This window comes from Periophthalmus magnuspinnatus, chromosome 7 (genome assembly GCF_009829125.3).
Source record: "Periophthalmus magnuspinnatus isolate fPerMag1 chromosome 7, fPerMag1.2.pri, whole genome shotgun sequence".
In the NCBI taxonomy this organism is placed as follows: Eukaryota; Metazoa; Chordata; class Actinopteri; order Gobiiformes; family Gobiidae; genus Periophthalmus; species Periophthalmus magnuspinnatus.
This window is the reverse complement of record NC_047132.1, coordinates 13,920,505-13,941,897: the sequence shown is the minus strand read 5'-3', so window position 1 is coordinate 13,941,897 and position 21,393 is coordinate 13,920,505. Positions and strand designations below refer to the sequence as shown.

At 45.4% G+C, this 21,393-nt stretch overlaps 2 protein-coding genes across 2 annotated transcripts; both read right to left on the bottom strand.

Moving 5' to 3' along the window:
• Positions 1-420: 420 nt before the first annotated feature.
• fkbp1ab (FKBP prolyl isomerase 1Ab) lies at positions 421-7,503 on the bottom strand. Its single transcript, XM_033969406.2, has 5 exons — positions 7,340-7,503; positions 6,957-7,004; positions 2,746-2,858; positions 2,055-2,214; positions 421-1,579 (listed from the first exon to the last, which is right to left on the bottom strand). The coding sequence occupies exons 1-4, from the start codon at positions 7,374-7,376 to the stop codon at positions 2,086-2,088; spliced, it is 327 nt and encodes a 108-aa protein (XP_033825297.1). The 5' UTR covers positions 7,377-7,503; the 3' UTR covers positions 421-1,579; positions 2,055-2,085.
• Positions 7,504-9,110: 1,607 nt separating this feature from the next.
• On the bottom strand, positions 9,111-17,210 carry nsfl1c (NSFL1 (p97) cofactor (p47)). The gene is made up of 9 exons (XM_033969404.2): positions 17,062-17,210; positions 16,011-16,114; positions 15,708-15,785; positions 14,594-14,756; positions 14,012-14,107; positions 12,554-12,663; positions 11,955-12,092; positions 10,487-10,654; positions 9,111-10,403 (listed from the first exon to the last, which is right to left on the bottom strand). Exons 1-9 carry the CDS (start codon positions 17,161-17,163, stop codon positions 10,241-10,243), a joined length of 1,122 nt encoding a protein of 373 aa, XP_033825295.1. The 5' UTR covers positions 17,164-17,210; the 3' UTR covers positions 9,111-10,240.
• Positions 17,211-21,393: the final 4,183 nt, after the last annotated feature.

Genomic DNA, 21,393 nt, shown 5'->3' with positions numbered 1-21,393 from the left:
CAGTGGAGGTGATGTAATCTTATATACAGCAGTGGTCAGTGGAGGTGATATGGGGTCATATATGACCACAGACTGTATACGGCAGATAACTGTGGTCCAGATACTGTCTGTGCTGTGTCTCTGTTATAACATGGTGTTTACATCTTAATATCTTTCTATATTTTAACTTTGTGCATGCCCTTATTTGTATTTATTTTCTCTTTCTCTCTCTCATTCATATATATATATATATATATATATATATATATATATATATATATATGCATGCACACACATATACATACACCCTGACACCACACATCCACCATCCATAAAACACAAAAAGCAATAAAGTGTCTTTGTGCAGTTTGCATCAGATTTAATAAGTAATTCAGAAATCTGATTATAATCAGATTTTGGCATGAACAATGTGAGGTGTGATTTTAATCAGATTGTAGCTTCAAAAAGAGAGGGAGCTGTCCCTCCGTCTCTCTGTCCCTCTGTCCATACACAGTTCTGTCTCTCTCTGTCCATGTTTCGGTCACTTTGAACATACACAATTCTGGGCCAACATTAGACAAACTTCAAAATAAAAGTTCTTGGGAAACAGGAGCGTAGTTTATTTAAAGTTCCGACCAACACAGAGACTGAAATTAGCTGTTTCAAACTTCAACAAAACAGAGTGACATTGCACGTCTCTGAGCACATCTGAGGACGTGACCCCTGAGCCTGGGACCCCGGACAGTCTTATGGCTTCTGCTGCGGGTCAGCTGTGGCTTTTTAAGTTTTATTAAAACAGTTTATCTCACACAGGTTTATCTCCAGATAAAGAACATGCAACAGTCTGGCAGGAGGGAGGGCATCTGACACACAGAGCACGCATACACACGGGCAGGAGGGCATTTGACACACAGGGAGAGCATCTGACAGTTTTTATTTACAGAAACTTAAGCGTCTTGAGTTTTTATAATACACATTTTTTAAATGATAAAAAAAAACAATGTTTTGCTGCAAATGTAAGACTTTTGTGAATATTCAGACGAGACAAACAGATCTGATTTAAAGAGGAGGTGCAGTGCTTCAGCTGGAGGGTCACTGGTTCAATTGCCATAACGTTGTTGTGTCCTTGGGCAAAACACCCTCACAGCCTCATGGTGACTGCTCATGTGATGAAACTGATGTTTTTAAAACAATCCCACTCCCTCAGTCGACCAAGGCGCTGGGTTTATAAAGGCAATCACTCAAGAGGTGGGGTCTGGGGGTGGGGTTAATAAAGGCGCACACTTGAGAGGAGGAGTCTGGGGGCAGGGTCTGTAAAGGCGCTCACTCGAGAGGCGGAGTCTGGAGGCAAAGTTTATAAAGGCGCTCACTCAAGATGCGGGGTGTGGGGTCTGTAAAGGCATTCGGGTCTGGGGGTGGGGTCTATAAAGGCGCTCACTCAAGAGGTGGGGTCTGGTTGTAGCTTCAGTCTTTGGAACAGTTTGAGAGTCTGAGGTTTTCAGATGTGTTTTTACAGAAAAAAACACTGAATATAAATAAATGAGACAAAGTGGTACAGATACATGGAGCAGAGGTCAAAGGTCACGACCCCGGAGTAAAGCTGTGGACACAAGGGAAAAGGTCAGATCAGCATTTTCAAACTTTTCACTACAAGTACCATATCAAAAATACAACCAGATCTAAACCAGGTCTAAACAAGGACTAAACCTGGTCTATTTTAGGTCTTAACCAAAGTTAAATCTATCTTATTCTTGTGATGTTTCAACCAATCAGATTCAAATAATCATCATGAGGTTTTGCGTTTTCAGTGAGACATTTTAAATTTCGGCCACCAACTGTGCAAGTTCTCCCACTTAAAAAGATGAGAGAGGCCTGTAATTTTCATCTTAGGTCCACTTAAACTATGAGAGACAGAATGAGAAACCTGCCTCGGGGACTAGGACTTGCCTCGGGGACTAGGACTTGCCTCGGGGACTAGGACCTGCTCGGGGACTGCCTCTGATCTGCGTCCTGGACTGTTCTGCCGCAGGGACATAACCGCATTTTTATTCTCAAGGTTAGGCCAGGTCACTCACCTGAGACGACCCCTGACCCCCAGAGCTGGGGTCACTCCAGGCCGAGCAGCTCCACATCAAAGATGAGCGTGGCATTTGGGGGGATGATTCCAGGGTGTCCTTTGTGCCCATAAGCAAAGTCTGGAGAACAGGTGAGTTTAGCCCGCTGACCTACACTCATCTGAGTGAGAATGAGAGAGTGAGACATAGAGAGAGGAGAGAAACATCGAGACATTAGAAAGGGTTTAGTTCAAATATAAAATCCGACCTTTGACCTCGTACAGAGAGAACACAAATATAAAGATCACACTACAGAAACTAGAGAAGTGGTTTTCATGAACTCTAGAGTTTTATTCAGATGATTCTGATCAATCACAGGGCAGTGCTGTGGTTTGGGCGGAGCTGAACAAACCAAAACAAACATGGCAGCGCAGACGAACTTCAAGCTGTTTTAGTAGCAACACAGTGCCCCTGGGTCTAAACATGGCTACCCATAGAAGTCACCGGACCATACTCAACGGCGCAGGTTGAGTATGGTCCCCCCCCAAATGTTCAGATGCCCTCCCAGAGAAGAACTTTGTACTTTTGTGGAGGGAAGACATCTGAGCTTTTCTGTTGTGAACAAGGATGAATCATGAAGCTCCACCTTTTCCAGATCCTTTCAATGAGAAGCATTTAGACAGACATCAGTCTGGAGCAGGTGAGTAGTTACCTGGACCACGCCCTCCTCCCAGCCACGGATCACTTCCTGTTTGCCCATTTTAAACTTAAAGGGTTTGTCCCGGTCTCTGGACGAGTCGAACTTACGCCCGTCTGTGAGGCAGCCTGAAAAGAGGAGAAAAGAGGGAGAGAAAAGAGAGAGAGAAAAGAGGGCTGAACCAGGACTGAACCAGGACTGAACCAGGACTGAACCAGGACTGAACCAGGACTGAACCATGTCATTGGTTGGGTTAAAGGGAGGCTCTAGAGCAGGGGCGTCAAACTCATTTTCACCGAGGGCCACATCAGCAAAATGGCTGCCATCAAGGGCCAGATGTAACTGTGCGGCAGTGTAAATATCACTAAATGTAACCGAATGTCATGTAAAATAAATGTAATTACTTTTTAACTTGTTAAATAACGGTTTCTGTGATAAACATTAAAAAGTGTGTATCTGGTCGGGACACACCTGCTCACAGACCTTTAGCACTGCTTCAAATACGGCCTTTCACAGCCTTTTAATTATTGGACAATTTGTTGTTTTTCTTGCAGACTAACTTTTGCATACTTAGCTCCATGTTTGGTGTCAAAATGTCGACGTAGATTGTACCGACCCTGCCTCATAACACAAAAAACATACAGTTTTTTCTCCTCAAAGCACAAACTTGTATTCGCCTTCACCTTTCTTCCTCCAAACTTCCTTCCATGCCAACAATTTTCCTCTTCATGAACATTTTGTGATAATTATTTGCAAATATTTCTCAGTTCCACTTGCTGGGAAAATCTCATTAGTTTATTGTCTGTGCAAACATTAAAGCAGTATAGACTTATTGTAAAATGACAGTCATGCCTTTTAATTTACCTTCTTGCGGGCCACATAAAATGACGTGGCAGGCCGCATTTGGCCCCTGGGCCTTGAGTTTGACACATGTGCTCTAGAGGAAGGAAACCTCATGAGGGAAATCCTGTCTCCTCGGCGACTGACCCAAACAGCCCATGAGTCATTCAGTTCTCAACATATGTACATAAACATGTACACACACGTAAAGAGATGTAACACATCCATCCATTTTCTTCCTCTTTATCCGAGGCCGGGTCACAGAGGCAGCAGCCTGAGCAGGGAGGCCCAGACTTCCCTCTCCACACAAAATTCCTTCAGCTCTACTTGTATCTGCGATCTTGTCCTTTTGGTCATTACCCAAAGCTCATAACCGTAGCTGAGGGTTGGAACGTAGATTGACCAGTAAATTGAGAGCTTTGCCTTTCGACTCAGCTCCTTCTTTACTACAACAGTCCAATACAGAGACTGCATCACAGCGGATGCTGCACCGATCCAACTCAAGTCAACCATAGCCTCGGATTTGGAGGAACTGATTTTCATCCCAGCTGCTTCACACTCGTCTGCAAACCGCCCCAGTGCCTGCTGCAGGTCCTGACTCAATAAAGTAATCAGGACAACATCATTTGCAAACAGCAGAGATGAGCTCCTGTGGTTCCTGAACCAGACCCCCTCCGTCCTCTGAACCGGACCCCCTCCGATCCCTGGCAGCACCTAGAAATTTTGTCCATAAAAACAATGAACAGAACCAGTGACAAAGGACAGCCCTGGCAGAGTGCAATGTGCACTGGGGAACAGGTCTGACTTACTGCCGGCAATGCGAACACAGCTCCTGCTCTGGTCATACAGGGACCGGACAGCCCTTAGTAAAGGGTCCCGGACCCCATACTCATGGAGAACCCCCCAAAGGACACGATGAGAGACACAGTCAAATGATCTACAAAGCACATGTGGACTGGTTAGGCAAACTCCCATGAACCTCAAGGAACTGATGGACAGTATAGAGCTGGTCCAGTGTTCTGCAGGATGAAAACCACACTGCTCCTCCTGAATCTGAGGTTCGACTATCGGTTGGATTCTCCTCTCTAATACCCTGAAATCGACCTTACCGGGAACACACACTCTCCGTTCCCCCTTCTTAAACAGAGGGACCACCACCCTGGTCTGCCAGTCCAGTGGTACTGTCCCCAAACGACATGCGATGTTGCAGACGAATGTCAGCCAAGACAGCCCCACGACATCCATAGATTTAAGATGCTCAGGACGGATCTCACTCACCCCTGGATCCTTGCCACCAAGGAGCTTACCAACCACCTCAGTGACTTTGTCCAGGGTGATGGATGAGTCCGCCTCAGTCCTCAGTCTCTGCTTCCTCCTTGGAAGACGTGACAGTAGGATTGAGGAGTATTTTTTCCTCTGTCCAACAACATCCCCAGTTGAGGTCAGCAGCTCTCCACCTGCATTGTAAACAGTGCTGGTGAAGCACTGCTTCCCCCTCCTGAGGCGTCGGACGTTTGCTAGAATTTCTTTGAGGCCGACCGACAGTCCTATATGGTCTCACTAAACTCCTGCCAGCCTCGGGTTTTTGCCTCTGTACTGCACATGCTTGCCCTGACGGTACATATCAGTTGCCTGAGGAGTCCCACAAGCCAACAAGGCTCGATAGGACTCTTTCAGTCTGACAGCATCCCTTACCTCCGGCATCCCTTACCTCCGGCATCCCTTACCTCCGGCATCCCTTACCTCCGGCATCCCTTACCTCCGGCATCCCTTACCTCCGGCATCCCTTACCTCCGGCATCCCTTACCTCCGGCATCCACCACCGGGTTCAAAGATTGACGCTGCGAGAGGTAACAGAGACCTTTCGGCAACAGAGACCTTTCGGCAACAGAGACCTTTCGGCAACAGAGACCTTTCGGCAACAGAGACCTTTCGGCAACAGAGACCTTTCGGCAACAGAGACCTTTCGGCAACAGAGACCTTGCAGCAACAGAGACCTTTCAGCAACAGAGACCTTGCAGCAACAGAGACCTTTCAGCAACAGAGACCTTGCAACAACAGAGACCTTGCAGCCACAACAACGAGCACCCTCATTGACAGTGGAGGTGGAGAACATGATCCACTCAGACTCAATGTCTCTAAACTCCCCCGGGATCTGGGAGAAGCTCTCTCGGGGGGGGGGGGGGGGGGGGGGTGATTTGAAGACCCTGCTGACAGAGGGCTCCGCCAGATGTTCCCAACAGACCCTCACAACAGACCCTCACAGTATGCTTGGGTCTGCCAGGTATGTCCGGCTTCCTCCTCCACCAGTGGATCCAACTGACAACCAGGTGGTGATCGGTTGACAGCTTTGCCCCCTCTCCACACCTGACTGTCCAAAACATGAGGCCAAAGGTCAGATGACACGACGACAAAGTCGATCATCGACCTCTGGCCTAGGGTGTCCTGGTGACACATGGACTAATGGACAGTGCTCGAATATGGTGTTTGTTATGGACAAACTCTGACTAGCACAGAGGTCCAATAACAGAACACCACTCGGGTTCAGATTAAGGAGGCCGTTCTTCCTTCAGATATAACTGTCGTTGCCCACGTGGGCGTTGAAGTCCCCCAGTAGAACAACAGAGTTCCTGGTCGGTGCACTGTCTAGTACCCCTCCAAGGGACTCCAAGAGGGACTCCAAGAGGGACCCGACCCGACCTGATCGGGTCGGGGACAGGTCTTCCGCCCCCAGCGAGGTCACATGCCACAGCCAGATGCTGTGTCTGTGGACTTGATCGTCAAGACACTCATCCCCGATTGCTGCCCAGTTCTCTTTGCACCCGACCCCTATGAAACCCTCTGCCGGTGGTGAACCCATAGGAGGGTGGACCCACGTCGGGGCCCGGCAAAGACCCAGCCACCAGGCACCTGCATTCAAGCCCCCCAGCTCCAGGGTGGGGCCCCGGCTGCACCATACCAGGTGCCGTCATGGTCCTTGTCATATGAATATTCATTGATGTGTTGTGAACTGCTTCTAGTCTGAATCACCTAAGACCTGTTTGCCATGGGTGACCCTACAGGGGCCATAGTGCCCCAGGGAACATAGCTCCTAGGATGATTTGGGTATGCAAACTACCCCCACTACGATAAGGTGGCAGTTCAAGGGGGAGTGAATTCAAGTGAACATGACTATAATCACTCCACAGCGACAAAACTAAACAACATCCAAAGAGTTAACTCCAGATGTGTGCCCCACACACACAGACCCGGAATAGACCTGCACTGAACCCAAACAAGACCCAGACTAGACCTGGACTAAACCTGGAGTAGATCCGCACAGAAACCAGACTAGGCTTGGACTAGACTCTAATTAGACCTACAGGAGGAGGAGGAGAGTTACTCACCCACATAATGCACCACACACGTCTGACCCTTTTTAGGAAACGTCCTCCCTGAAACAAGAGACAGAATCAAACCAGAATCAAACCAGGAACGAAACCAGGACTAAGCCGGGTCTAAACCGGGTCTAAAGCGGGACTAAACCAGGACTAAACCAGGACTAAACCACGTCTAAACCAGGACTAAACCGGGTCTAAACCGTGTCTAAACCGGGACTAAACAAAGATTAAACCGGGAATAAACCGGGTCTAAAACAGGACTAAACCGGATCTAAACCAAGTCCAAACCACGACTGGACCATAAAAGTCCCGGTGTGGCAGCTCTAAACCTGGACCTGATCCCGGCGCGTGGTCCGGGGCTAGGGGGGCTCGGGTGGCTTGGGGCTTACCGTCCCCCGGGGAGATAGTTTCGATCTCTACGCCCATCCTGCGGCGTGTGTCCCTGTGTGAGTCTGCGGGGCCACGGGAGCACGGTCCGGTCCTCCTCTTACTGTGGGTCCGGGGGATGGGGGTTGCCAGATCAGAGCACGGTCCTCCTCTCGCTGTGGGTCCGGGGGACGGGGGTTGCCAGATCAGAGCACGGTTCTTCTCTTGCTGTAGGCACGGGGAGTTGCCAGATCAGGACGAGTCTCTGTTTACAGCGCTGGTTTTGTGTGCTGCCCTCCTCTGGTGAGACATGGCGCTCTCCACGAGTCTCTGACCCAGTCAAGTCTATGGGCCTAACACTCACTTTTTCAATGTCACTGATTAACTTAGGAAACAACAACAACAACAACAACAACAACAACAACAACAACAACAATAATAATAATAGTCCAGCTCTTTCTGAGAAACTTTGTGATCTGAAAGTTTGTGATATATGAAGAATCCTGATGTTAATGTTTTAAATGTACGACATGGACTGACCCTCCATGTTCTAATGCTCCTCCTCAAAAACACTGGAGCTGTGTTTGATTCATTCACATGTTTGAGTGACCCTTGTTAGGCGTGTTCTATCAAAAATGACGACTGGATTCGATCAGTTCAAATCTCAAAAGTTTATTCCCCTGACAGTTACAATCCTAATACAGTATCCGGGGTCAAATGATCTATCCCTCGGGGCCTACGTATGCAGGACTTAAGCCAGGCGGACTGACTCTCCTGCCTTTCCCTTTACCCAGGGGATAAAATACAACATGAATATGCAAATATTATGTTGAACAGGTTGACGCCTTGGCTCCTCCTTCCGGCCTCGTTCAACTCTCGAACATCCCCGACTGCACCGGCCCGTCCTTCGGCCTTGAGTCTCCTCCGGCTGCCTTATCTCTGTAAAGGAGTTCTGCAAAGTACCAACTGCTTCCCATAATTCAGGACACACAATGTTGCCTTTAAAGGGAACTATTATAATGCACGAATAGTTTAAGTGTTAGAGTATGGTGCTCGTTAGACAATCTTCAAAAGGATACAACATTAATGAATGAATAGTTTCAGTAAGTATCAAACCAGTGCTCAAAATTTAGTACAAAAATTGTGCTTATTAGACAACATTCAAAGGATATATGAATTCAGTGTTTTGATATATATATATATATATATATATATATATATATATATATATATATATATATATATATATATATATATATATATATATATATATAATGCACCTAAAAAGCTTTATTCGAACTAATATGCATTCAGTATTGTGATATATGTATATGTGATGTAACTCAGAAGCTTTATTTCTTAACATACCCCTCACCCTTTATTATTATGATGCTCTGTTCCACTTTGTAATGTCATTGTGGTTAACAGCTATTTTTAGCCTGATTTAAACTGCTTTACTTCTCAATACTCAAACTCAAATCTTTAAGTTGCCTTTATTTTTAAATCTTTTCCTTTGACCTTTTGTCCTGTTGAGATTGTTAATAGAAAGTCTGCAACATCTGCTGATGCAGTGAGGAGTGAAGCAGTTTAAAAGAGGCTAAAACAATAGCTTGAAATTCAGTAGTTCAGAAGTTTGGAAAATCCAGCCCTGAAATGATCCAGATGATTCTGAAGAGTTTAAAAACACAGTGGAGCACTTCAACATATTTACATTATAAGAGGGAGATTTATATTACTCATAAATGGATTTATTGATGTCTAGACAGGTGATGGCAGAAATGCTACAGGTTCCTGTGCTGGTAAACCCTAATGACTATGACTATAATGATAAAACTAAAGTCAAACTCAAAACGGTTTATTTAAAGCGGAGGTGGTTTTGTGCAATGATCTGTGTGATCAAATGAAACAAACCAGGCTCATGAGAAATGTCTACTTTTTACGAGAGGAGGAAGAGGGAAGAGAATCAGAGGAGGACAACCAGAGGAGAGGAGGATAAAGGGAAGGAGCAGAGGAGAAGAAGAGTGGGAGGACAGTATCTTTCCTGTGTTCAAACATTGGCAGGGAGGTCACTGAGACACTGCAGTTCCAGAAGACATTTTACATTTGTCATCAAATATAAATGGCTTCTGGATGAGAGCCATTTTGGGACTTGATCCAGATAACATCTGATCTCTGACTGTCTGGGTTTGAGTTGATGAATGGGTTCAGATCAGTTTAATCCTCAGTTTATTTAACTGGTTTAAAAGGTTTCTGTCTGGTCTCAATTTTCTTTCCTCCCATTCTACGAGTCCAGATGAGCAGCGCCCTTTGATGGTCACAGAATGAAAGAGTCAAACACAACACTCAAATCAAGAGTTTATTTTCAGTAAAGTCTCGTTTAAACCAGGAGTTTGAGAAATGGAATAGCTCAGAGGGAAAAACAGATGAGATGTGCCTCCTCCTGCTCCTCCTCATCCGATACTGCTGACAGAGTGAAGAGGAAGAGCAGTTCAGAAAAGTCAGGCTTATAAAAGATCCTCCTCCTCTTCAAGTGAAGAGGAGGAGGATTAAAGCAGCTACTTTCTCACTTCAGGTGTGGTTCTTTCTCCTGTTTTGATGTTCCACCAGAGCGAAGAAGAGGAGCAGTCCAGTCCTATTTCTGACTCCTCTGACCAAAGCACTGCCATCAGAGCAAAAGAGGAGGAGGAGCAGTCTCTCATTCATTTTATCTCATTTCAGATATGCCCCTCCCCCACATACTGCAGTGACCCCTGAGCACCTGTGGCCTTTGCCCCTGAGTGCCTGTGACCTTTCCCCAGGAGGAGTTTAAGGAACAAAAATGTTAGAATCAACTTTAGAAAAACAAAATCAAGAGTCCAGACGCCGCCGCGCCTCCTCTGAGGGGGCGGGGCATGTTAGCATGGCGGGCTAGCGTAGCGTCAGCTCTACTTTAGCTGCTGCACGATGACGGCGTTGAGAAGGTTGGCGTCTTGCAGCGTCTGGCTCTCATCGCTCAGCTCTTTGTTTGGAAACGTGGTCATCAAAACGAACTCTCGCGCCGCCATCGCAGGACGCGCCGCCAACACGAACGCACGCAAGTCAGACACCCTGAAAAGACATGGAAACAACAAGAGTAAGTCAGATTCCCTCCCACCCTCATGTATCCATGTGTGCATCAGATGCTCTCCTACCTGTGCGTGTGGTTGAACTTGTGCACCAGTCGTCCTCCGTCGGCCAGTCTGATCTGGATGTTGGTCACGGGAGCAGAGGGGTCAAGGGTCACAGAGGCACTGGCCTGAGCCTCTGCGGCTGCCTGGTCTTTCTGAGAGGGAGGGGCCGACACGAGCTCCGGAGTTGCACTGAAATGGCACAATGAGAATATACAGCTCCATACCGACACTGTAGTGATCTGAGCCTGGGGGTGTTCTACATGTATGTCTGTGGTGGAAAGTTCAGCAGTTACCATGGAGAAACAATGCCCACATTAACACTGCCTGATATGTAATAATAATAATAATAATAGGTGAAGTAATTTAACATGTGTAAATGTGAATATGCCCAGCCACATCATGAAGGTGAAGGGGCCACGTCCCGCAGGACGAGCGTCTACAGGAGCAGAGTCTCCAGGATGAGTGTCTGCAGGGTAGCGTCCGCAGCGGCAGCATATGGAGCAAAGTCTGAGAGGATCAATGAGATGAAAAATCCCTTTTGAATATTATTCACTGCTGCCTTCAAATGTTCAACCAGCTCCTCTTCCTCATGACACATGTGTGAGTCGGGGCCATAGAGCAGAGCTTGTTTAAAGATTCAAACACATTTATTTATTGTTACAAACCTGTTCTGTCTTTGTTCATGCAGAAGGTGTGGCTCACAACAGTCTGATGTTTAAAGGAGTGGCCATTATCCTATTGTCTGCCTGGTTTCTGTTACAAGCGTAAATTGTCTCTATGCACAACAGCAGCAACTTGTTCCAATCAGAGGGACAGTCAGCTCCAGCATTTCCAGCACTAATCTCTATGAAGTTTATGCAAAGGGGAGCTAAAATCACCAAGTCCTGACAGATCAGGACGTGAAGAGGGAGCGGACCCAAGATATGAACATTAATAACAGACCAATCAGGCGCTTTCTCTCCCCAAGGTTGCAGGGCACGGTTCGTTTGGCCTAGAGTGAATGTGACCTTAAACCTTAATCTGATCTTTGTTTTAACACAATCTGAGCATAAACAACTAACTTATCTGAACTCCAAAAGGTGAGCTTATTTGTGCTCCCTCTCAAATAACATTACACTCACAAGCTAGCTAGCATTAGCATTAGCTAACAGGTTTTCAGATAGTCTCTCTCACCTTTTTGTGTAAATCAAACTCCTAAACAGGACCATGAATGCTTGGATTAATCACAGGCTCCTGAACATAAATACAGTTTGGATTTTTCTGTGAGTTTAAAACTTTTTTCACAGTGTGTTTGCTAATGTAAGCATTGTGTCACCATGGTAACTGCATGTTCACAACTGAACGCTACAGAGATACACATGGAACACCCCAGTGTCTGTAACTGTTCAATGACCTAATCTGTGGTTGACATCACAGCCGTCATCTGTATACAGTCTGTGAGAGGACCTAGGACCCTCCTCCAGACCTGAGCACCTGGCTATAGTCTCACCTGCCCAGCTTCTGTCCTTCCCCCCCAAAAGCCTTGAAGGCGACTTTGGGTTTGACAAAGTCCTCATCCCTGTGGTCCTCCATGTCCAGATTAACCTGACCTCCTCTGGCCCTCTGCCGCAGCTCCAGAGGAATCTCCCTGAGAAGAGAGAGGGAGAAAGAAGAGAGGAAGAGGAAGGGGGGGGGGGAGAAGAGAGGGAGAGAGAAAGAAGAGAGAGGGAGAGAGAGGAGAGAGGAGAAGGGGAGAGAGTGAAGAGAGGGACAGAGGGGAGAGGGTGGAGAGGAGAGAGAGAGGAGAGTGAGAGAGAAAGGAGAGAGAAGAGAAAGAGGAGAGACAGAGGAGGGGGAAGAAGAGAAGGAAAGAGGAGAGAGGGAGAGAGAGGGGGGAAAAGGAGAGAGAGAGGAGAGACAGGGAGAGAGAAGAGAGAGGAAGAGAGAAGAGGGAGGAAGAGAGAAGAGGAGAGACAAAGAGAAGAGGGGGAGAGAGAAAGGAGAGGGGGAAAGAGGGACAAAGAGGAGAGAGAGTAATGTGGTCAGTGATGCGGTCAGTGATGCGGTCAGTGATGCGGTCAGTGACGCGGTCAGTGATGTGAGACTGACCCTCTGCGGATGGCCTCCAGGAAGCCGGCGTTCCCGGGGTCACTGTAGTTCCGCAGCTCTCCATTGTCCAGACTGAAACCGCTCTTCCACAACTTCAGCACCACATGAACCTGAGACAGAACATACACATGAACATGAGAACACACGAGAACATAAGAATGTACATGTGAACATGAGAACGCACACATGAACATGAAACAGAAAATATATGTGAACATGAGACAGAACACACACGGGAAACATATGAGAACACACACGTGAACATAAGAACAAACACGTGAACATGAGGCAGAACACATATGTGAAAATGACACAGAACATACACGTGAACATGAGACCATACACGTGAACATGAGAACACACATGTGATCATGCAACAGAACACATATGTGAACCTGAGAGAAAACACACACATGAACATGAAAACACACACGTGAACATGAGACAGAACTCATGAACATGAGACAGAATACATATGTGAAAATGAGAACACAGTAGGGATGGGACAAAATACGATAATATAGTTAATCGCAATAAAAAGGTCCGCAATTAATAGTTCGTGGCATTTTTTAATAATCCTGATCATTGCAGGTGATTATAATCGTCTTTACGGCACCAGACTGCCTCATGTTTCCGGTTTCAATACAATGTTTGGATGTTAGTTCTCGTGTTTGTCCAAAAGGGGGCCCTCTGTCATAGCAATGAAACTTGTTAGCTTATGTGCCTATTCTGAATTGGGGATGGTTCTTCATCACCTCAGTCACCATCATGGCTAGGCAGGCACTGGATCTGGATCTCAGTGACGGCGCACATTCATATACTCCACTCAAGAAGGTGAAGTCTGATGTGTGGAATTACAATGGATTTGAAAACCAAGACCAAAAAGATGAAACAACCAATCTGCAGAGCCTGTCGAAAAAAAGATATGGCTCTGAGAGCAAACATCAGCAACTTACATGCACATTCACGAGACGACCATCCTGCATTGTTTGACAAACTTGAGCCAAAAATAACCATCGTAGGTAACATACTATGTGAAATAAACTACTGAATGTAGTTTGTGTTAGTTTGGATTTGTATGTATCCATGTTTGTGTCGACTTTGCTATCACTTGCTAGTAGCGGCGCATGGTTTTACAACAATCATGAATAAATCTGAATACCTATAACCTCCTAGGACCTGGCATCCACATATGTGAACAACACATTTTGGATTGTCTAGGCCACAATATTTTTTTTCTCTGGAAGGTCCTGGGGTTCACATATGAGCACATTATGCTACCTTGGTTTAATAATTATCCTTAATCGCAATTATTTTGGTCACAATAATCATGAGTCTAAATTTTAATGTTGTCCTATCCCTAGAACACACATGTAAACCTGAGACAGAACACACATGTGTACAGAGACAGGCGTGTCTCTCTCCTCCGTACTCTATAGTAGTAGTAGTAGTACTCACATCTTGCTGGTGACTGTTGGCATGTCTCTCTCCAGCCACATACGCAGACTCCTCCTCTGGCGCTGCTCCGAGACGATAGCCTCCGCCCAAAAATGCCTGGGACAGAAACGAAGGCTGTAAGGAAACTACAACTACAACTGTACAACTACCTGAACATCCAGCACTGATAAATAAACTAAACAACTACAAGAACTACACCTGTGACAGCTACAATACAAACACAAACACCTGGGTCGTGTGTTCGGGGTAAAACTGAGGTAACAGTGAACATGGATTAAATACGACTGTTTCATCTGATATGAACCCAAACTAAATTAATAAAGACTATAAAAAATGAACCTTTCATTCTCATTTAGATAAGTAATGAGTTATAGACCTGGTCTTTTTATTGTTTATATTGTGATGTATTTTATTGTAACTGTGGAGACCGGGTCAAGGGGCACAGTTTCATGCTCTTTTCCCCCTGTATGACACTGTATGACCCCTCTCCTCTCACCTGTGCCCTACTGGTGACCCCTGTATGACCCCTCTCCTCTCACCTGTGCCCTACTGGTGACCTCTGTATGACCCCTCTCCTCTCACCTGTGCCCTACTGCTGACCCCTGGGACCCCGCTCCGGTCCAGGGGCACAGCTCCGTGCTCTCTGGCTCCTTTGAAGAGATCTTCCACTACTTCATTTGGACTTTTCTTTTTAGGAGGTCCTACGATCTGCTGCCCACTGCGCTCAGAACCGCCCGCAAAAAACCTGAAAGAGGAGAGAAACTGCATTTATATGAGCTTCAAATGGTGGTCTTAGTATGTTGTATTGAAAATGTTATATTCGCCGAAAACTATGTATTGACATGTTTTATAAGTTTCACTTTTGTCTATGGCACTCTGAATCCCCCTCCCCTTTGCTTTCTGTGCTCCCTCTTCAGACCTTTATCACAACACAATCAGTGTACATCCCACTAATGAAACTACTGCACATCACAGCAGGTTTGTCGAGTGGCTGTGTACAGTTCTGTATATTTGTGGAGAATTGTCATGTGGGAGAATGGGTGACGTAGGCTTGTGGGCGGAGCCTTGCACAGGCTCGTACTGCTAACTGTAAGGAGGGTTTGAATAGGACCGGGAGAGATCTTTAGATTACTCAAACATGTACGGATGACATCTAAAACCTCTTCAGACATGTTTTTGAGGGAACAGTGTTAGAACATGGGAGAAAGACACAAAAATCCAGTTTGCAGAATACCTCCTCTTTAAAACAGAGGGGAGAGGAAGAGGGGAGAGCGGGAGGGGAGAGCGGATGTGTTCATCTAAACTGCCGGACTGATGAAGCAGCAGAAACATGAGAGAAACCAAAACTAAAACAACACTCTGGAACATTCCCTGACACGAGAGCCCATTTTAACAGCGTCCTCTCACTTCTGTCACACAGTTTAGCTGCTGTTTGGAGTTTGGCACATACACATATAGTGGGTACAGAAAGTTTTCAGCACCCCATATTCTCTGTCAGTATGGGGTGCTGTGTGTACATTAATGAGGAAAAAAATGAACTTTTAAATGATTTTAGCAAATTGCTGCAATATAACCAAGAGTGAAAAATTTAACTGGGTCTGAATACTTTCCGTACCCACTGTAACTACTGTGTTTCAGTAAACAGCCGCTATAAGAATCCTCTTTAGACTAATGAAAGTGATAAAAGTGTGCCAACCTTTGACCCTCCTCTTCATCGCTGTCGTCTTCAGCTTCATGCATCAGGTCTCTGAAGGACGTCACTCTGGGCTGAGCACTGACGGGAAAATATAAACAGACAAACAAAACTGTCACAATTACACCACTCAAACTCTACTTTACACACACACGTGCACGCACAGGCACACAAAGACACGTTCACACCCCCAACCCACTATATAACCCCTATACACTGTTGTATAGGGGTTGAATAGGGGGTTGTGTAAGGGTTGTATAATGTGGTATAGGGGTCAGTGGAGGTACACAGAACAGAGGAACTGACCTGGGGCCAGTGGACCTGGACACAGAGGAGCCTCCTTCAGGCTGTGGAAGTGTGACGATATCATCCTCATCTGCTCCGTCCTCAAAGAAACTGGCCAAGGCCAACTGACGAGACGAGTGATAAATACAACAGATATAGTGTCAAATATAATCACAGACACTACAACATGAACAACAAACTAGTGTGAGCATGGAGATGCAACTGTCTGGCCTGCAATGGTCCACAATGTGGCATTGAACTTATCCATCTCCATGGAGACAAACTCCTCCACATTCAGACCAAATTACAGGTCAAATCTGTGGAGAGGGAATTTGGAGCAATGACAGTTGTAGTTCAGTAAGAACAAGATCAGTGTGATGCCACATTGTGGAACGTTCTAACCCAGATTATCTCAAACCTTTTACACAAACTACTACCAAAGAAAGCTCTGGTTTTCTATGTACCATTAAAAACTCAGTGTGCCCTCAGAGCCACAGACCAGTCCCAGCGGCTAACGACTCTGCCACTGGCTCCAGCACAGAGGCCTGGTACCGCACACAGCTCTGTCTCTGACGTTTGGTTTCGCTTCATTCTTGAGGCTAACTGATGCTAACTGTCGCTAACAGCCGGAGACAGAAACCTAAACCCAAACTGCCCGGATCCCGGTCTCAGATGGGACCGAACAGCGCCTCTGGACCGGGTCCGAGCTCCGGTGCGGCTCCGGATAAAGTCTGAGCCGCGTCTGAGCCGCGGAGCTCCGGGGCCATTGTCCGTGAGTGACTTGCACAAATGAACCGGCGGATGGAGCTAGCCCGATCTGTCACTGCCTGAGCCGTGCCACAAACAGTGGCGTGAGCTTTATTAAACTTATATTTCAAACCTCCCGAAGCCACACCGGACACAAAACATTAAACTATCAAATACACGAACTGACAGACTCTCGTGGCGGGTCCAAATGGTACCGGTAAACGGACCTAACCGGTGCTAACGTGCCGCCGCTAGCTCCGGGAGCTAACCGGATCCTTCCCTGTATCCCCGGCGCTAAGCCCGGTCAGACCCGGGGCCGCGGTACCTGCAGGTTCCAGCCCGCGGACTCAAGAAAGAAGCGGGCCCGGTCCTCGTCCACGTCCGTGACCGCCCTGAACTCCCGAACCGACTCCTCCGGACCCGACATGTTTGTGTGTTCCTGCGGCTACTGTCCGGAAAACGCAGGGAAACAAGAGACGAGGAGAGGAAGGTTCCGACCACGTGTTTCACAAACTAAACATTACAGAGGTTCTGTATTGACTTCAAAATGCTCTTCTACATTCAGATAGAGGCTCTGAGGCAGAACTACGAGCAAAACAACAGACAAAATGTGTTATTTTGTTTTTTTCTGCCTCATTTGTGTCTGTGGAGCTGCTGATTTTACCACAATAATGATCTCAACACACAGACTCACAATCATGTTCTTTAAAGGGTGTTAAGGAGAGAAAGGTTCAGTTGATCTGTGTCTGAGTCACAGTGTGTATCAGTGATAGATGTGAGCGTGTCTGCACGTTCCTGTGCTCTCACTGTTCTCTGCTTTTATTCTGGTCACTTGATTTTCTTGTTTTAGAGTCAGGTCCAAACTAAATATTTCTTGTGAGTTGTGACTTTAATATTTAAGTATTTCTAAGCTCTAGCAGCTCTGTCACTTTTTAGATTTAGTATTTTTAGCCCTTAAAGGTGAAAATGTCATTACTCATCATAGATTCTCATGCACTTTTACCACTCTCTACAGCTCCAGAGGATGTGACATCATCTGTATAACCTCAGTGTGTTCACACTGTTCATCAGATTCATTTCTGATTTGTGGAGTAAATAAAAATGTAAACAGTGAAATCTCTCTGATCACGGTCCTTCTGACTCTCACATCAGACTATGCAGTTTACACGTCGTTTAAATATTCTAAATGTCCAGAAATAAGACATTAATTTGATTATGGTGAACAAAGCCATTGTGCTGTTTCCTTTGATCTGAGTGTTTACATTAGAGGTTTATACTGAGACTGTGAGAGTCATGTGGTTTATACTGAGAGTCATGTGGTTTATACTGAGGTGTTTTTGTCTTTGTTTCTCATGTATTTATTTATTTATTTTTGTAGACTGTATATTTGTGTATGTAGAATGTATATTTGTGTAGGCTGTATAATGGTATATGTAGGCTGTATATTTCTGTATGTTGGCTGTATATTTGTGTAGACTCTAGCCGTTTTACACATTCCAGCTTTGTCCACGAGGGGGCAGTATATGCTTGTTTTAAAATGACAAATAGTTTTAAATGAGCATTTAGCTGCAGATTGTGTGTGTGTGTGTACATACATAGGGGTGTGTGTGTACATACATATATGTGTGTGTGTGTGTGTGTGTGTGTATATATATATATATATATATATATATATATATATATATATATATATATATATATATATATATATATATATATATATATATATATATATATATATATATATATATATATATATATATATATATATACTACAATCTGCTGCAGCTAAATGCTCATTTATATGTGTGTGGGTGTGGATGTGTGGGGGGGTGTGTGTGTGTGTGCGTGTGTGGTTATGGGGTCAGTGTTGTGATCGATTCTGCTCTTTTGGACGACTGACACACATCTACATGACCTCAGAGACAGAGAGGAAGAGGGAGGATGAGAGAAAGAGAGAGGAGTTAGAGAGTGGGGGAGTGAAATGGAAAAAGAGAGGAGAGGGAGAGGAAGGGAAAAAGGGAGAGGGGGATGGAGAGAGGGGGAGAGGGAGAGAGAGAGGAGGGAGAGAGAGGGGGAGAGAAAGGGAAAAAGAGAGTGGAGAGGGGGAAAGCATTAGTGAAGGTCTGAGGGGCGGGTCACACACACAGAGGATAATGTGGGTTTATTTACACAGGCACAAGTCACATTTTAAACTGCAGGCAGAGATAAAGGTCCTTGTTTGAATTCAGATTATTGACCCGACGAAGAGAGACTGAAGGTTTAAGACTTCAGGTGAACAGGAGTGTACAGGTGTTACTCCTCTCTCCTCTTTCCTCCCTCTCTCCCTCTCTCCTCCCTCTCTTCCCCCTCCCTCCTCTCTCCTCCCTCTTTCCCCCTTTCCTCTCCTCTCTCCTCCTCTCTCTTCTTATCTCTCCTCTCCTCTCTCCTCCTCTCCTTCCTCTCTCCATGTGGTCTATACTTCACATTGAGCGCGTACATCACAGTGAGCATGTATGTCGTAGTGGCCGTGTACCTGTACTGGTGGGGGTGAAAACAGGGGTAGATTTTTTTTTTTAAATGGCGTCCTGAAAATGAGGGGTTAAAGCTTACTCAAACATAAATCACTCCAAATACAACTTCAGAGACTCAATGAGAAGAAATGACTAGAACATGTTTGAAGATCTGAACAGTTTAAACAGGGCTGATTTAAACATGTCTAAATCTTGTCCCAGAGTCGCCTTCCTCAAACATGACTCCTCTTCATCAGAAGAACGTGATTCTACAGAGATGTAGAGGCTGAGGTGAAATAGATAGACAGAGAGGGGTGGGGAGATCGAAAGATAGAGAGATGGAGAGATAGAGAGGGAGGAGAGGTGGTATGGGATTTCCTGAGAGGAAGGGTGGTCCTGATAACTGTCCAAATGAGTCCTACACAAACTCAGAATAGAGTGAAAGAGAGGAGGAGAAAGAGGGGAGAGAAGGAGAAAGAGGGGGAGAGAGGAGGTGAGAGAGGATGTGAGAGGGAGAGAGAGGAGGAGAAACACACTGCTTCTTTGTGTAATCATGGGAAAGTCAAAAGAAACCAGTCAAGATATCAGGAAGAGAATTCTGGACTTACACAAGTCTGGTTTATCCTTGGTGCAATTTCCAGATGCCTGAAGGTCCCACGTTCATCTGTTCAAACAATTATACACAAGTATAAAGACCATAGGAATGTCCAGACATCATACCACTCAGGAAGGAGGCAGGTTCTGTGTCTCAGAGATGGACGTCCTTTGGTCCAAAATGTGCAGATCAACCCAATAACAAAAGCAAAAGACCTTGTGAAGACTCTGCTGAAGCTGATAAGAGTGTCATTATCCACAGTGAAATGAGTACTGTACCAACATGGGTTCAAAGGCCACTCTGCAGGAAGAAGACATTACTCCAAAAGAAACATTTAAAAAAGCCAGATTATAGTTTGTAAATGCACAAAGGGACAAAGGTCTTCCTTTTTGGAGACATGCCCTGTGGTCTTATGAAATTAAAACTGAACGGTTTGGCTATAATCAGCATTGTTATGTTTGGAGGAAAAGAAAACAAAAAAACTGAGAACACCATCCCAACTGTGAAATATGGGGGTGGCAGCATCATGTTGTGGGGTTGTTTTGCTGCAGCAGGTTATGGCGCGCATCTCAAAATGGAAATACTGAAGCAACATCTCAGGACATCAGCCAGGAAGTTAGAAGTTGGGCGCAAATGGGTCTTCCAAATGGACAATAATCTAAAGCATACTGCCAAAGTGGTTACAAAGGGGCTTAAGGAAAAAAGGCATGTGTGAGCAAGGCGGCCACAAACTTGGCTCAGTTACACCCGTTCTGTCAGGAGGAAAGGGACAAAATTCCTGCCAACTATTGTGAGAAACTTGTGGAATGAATTTCAAAACATCTGACCCAAGTCATACAGTTTAAAGGCAAAGGGACCAAATACTAATGAAATGTATGTACACTTGTGACTTTGAAGAAAGTAATGAAAAAATGTCTAAAAAAAAATCCTACTCTCATTATTCTGGCATTTAGCAAAAATAAATAATTGTGTTAATCCTAATTGACCTAAAAAAAACAAAACACTGTGTCTTTTTAAAAGGGTATATGTATTTCTGGTTTCAACTGTTTAAAGGGAGATAGTTAACCTGCTAGCCGCCACGTTCTAAACAGGAAGTGATCATGGGCGCACTTCCGGCTCCTCTTTGGCTACAACTCACTTTCTGTGTAAAAACTGTGGCCCCTCTCTTTGTAACTGCTACTGTCAGACTTGTCATTTGGTCTTAAAATGTTCGTATTAACCCGCTCTACATGATCTAGACTGTCGTGAGACATGTTAATTTTACCCTACGGATGATGTGTTGTTTGTGGTGAACCTGGTGCTAAATCACTTGCAGATGACCTAGTGATTTATTTCACTATTGTGCCTGTAAATGAAGATATTAACATTAATATCAGACAAATCAGACGCCTTCTTTCCCCGAGGTTGCTCCTGCTAGCTTTAGCAACAGGTTTGATTGACGGCACTGCTGCAGTGCCTGCTCCCTTCTAAATCAGCAGTGCAACAACTTTGCTCCTGATTAACTCTTTGGTTGCACTTGTGGTCAGATATCCAAATATGGAATTGGTCAGAGTACTCTCTTCTCCTCTTT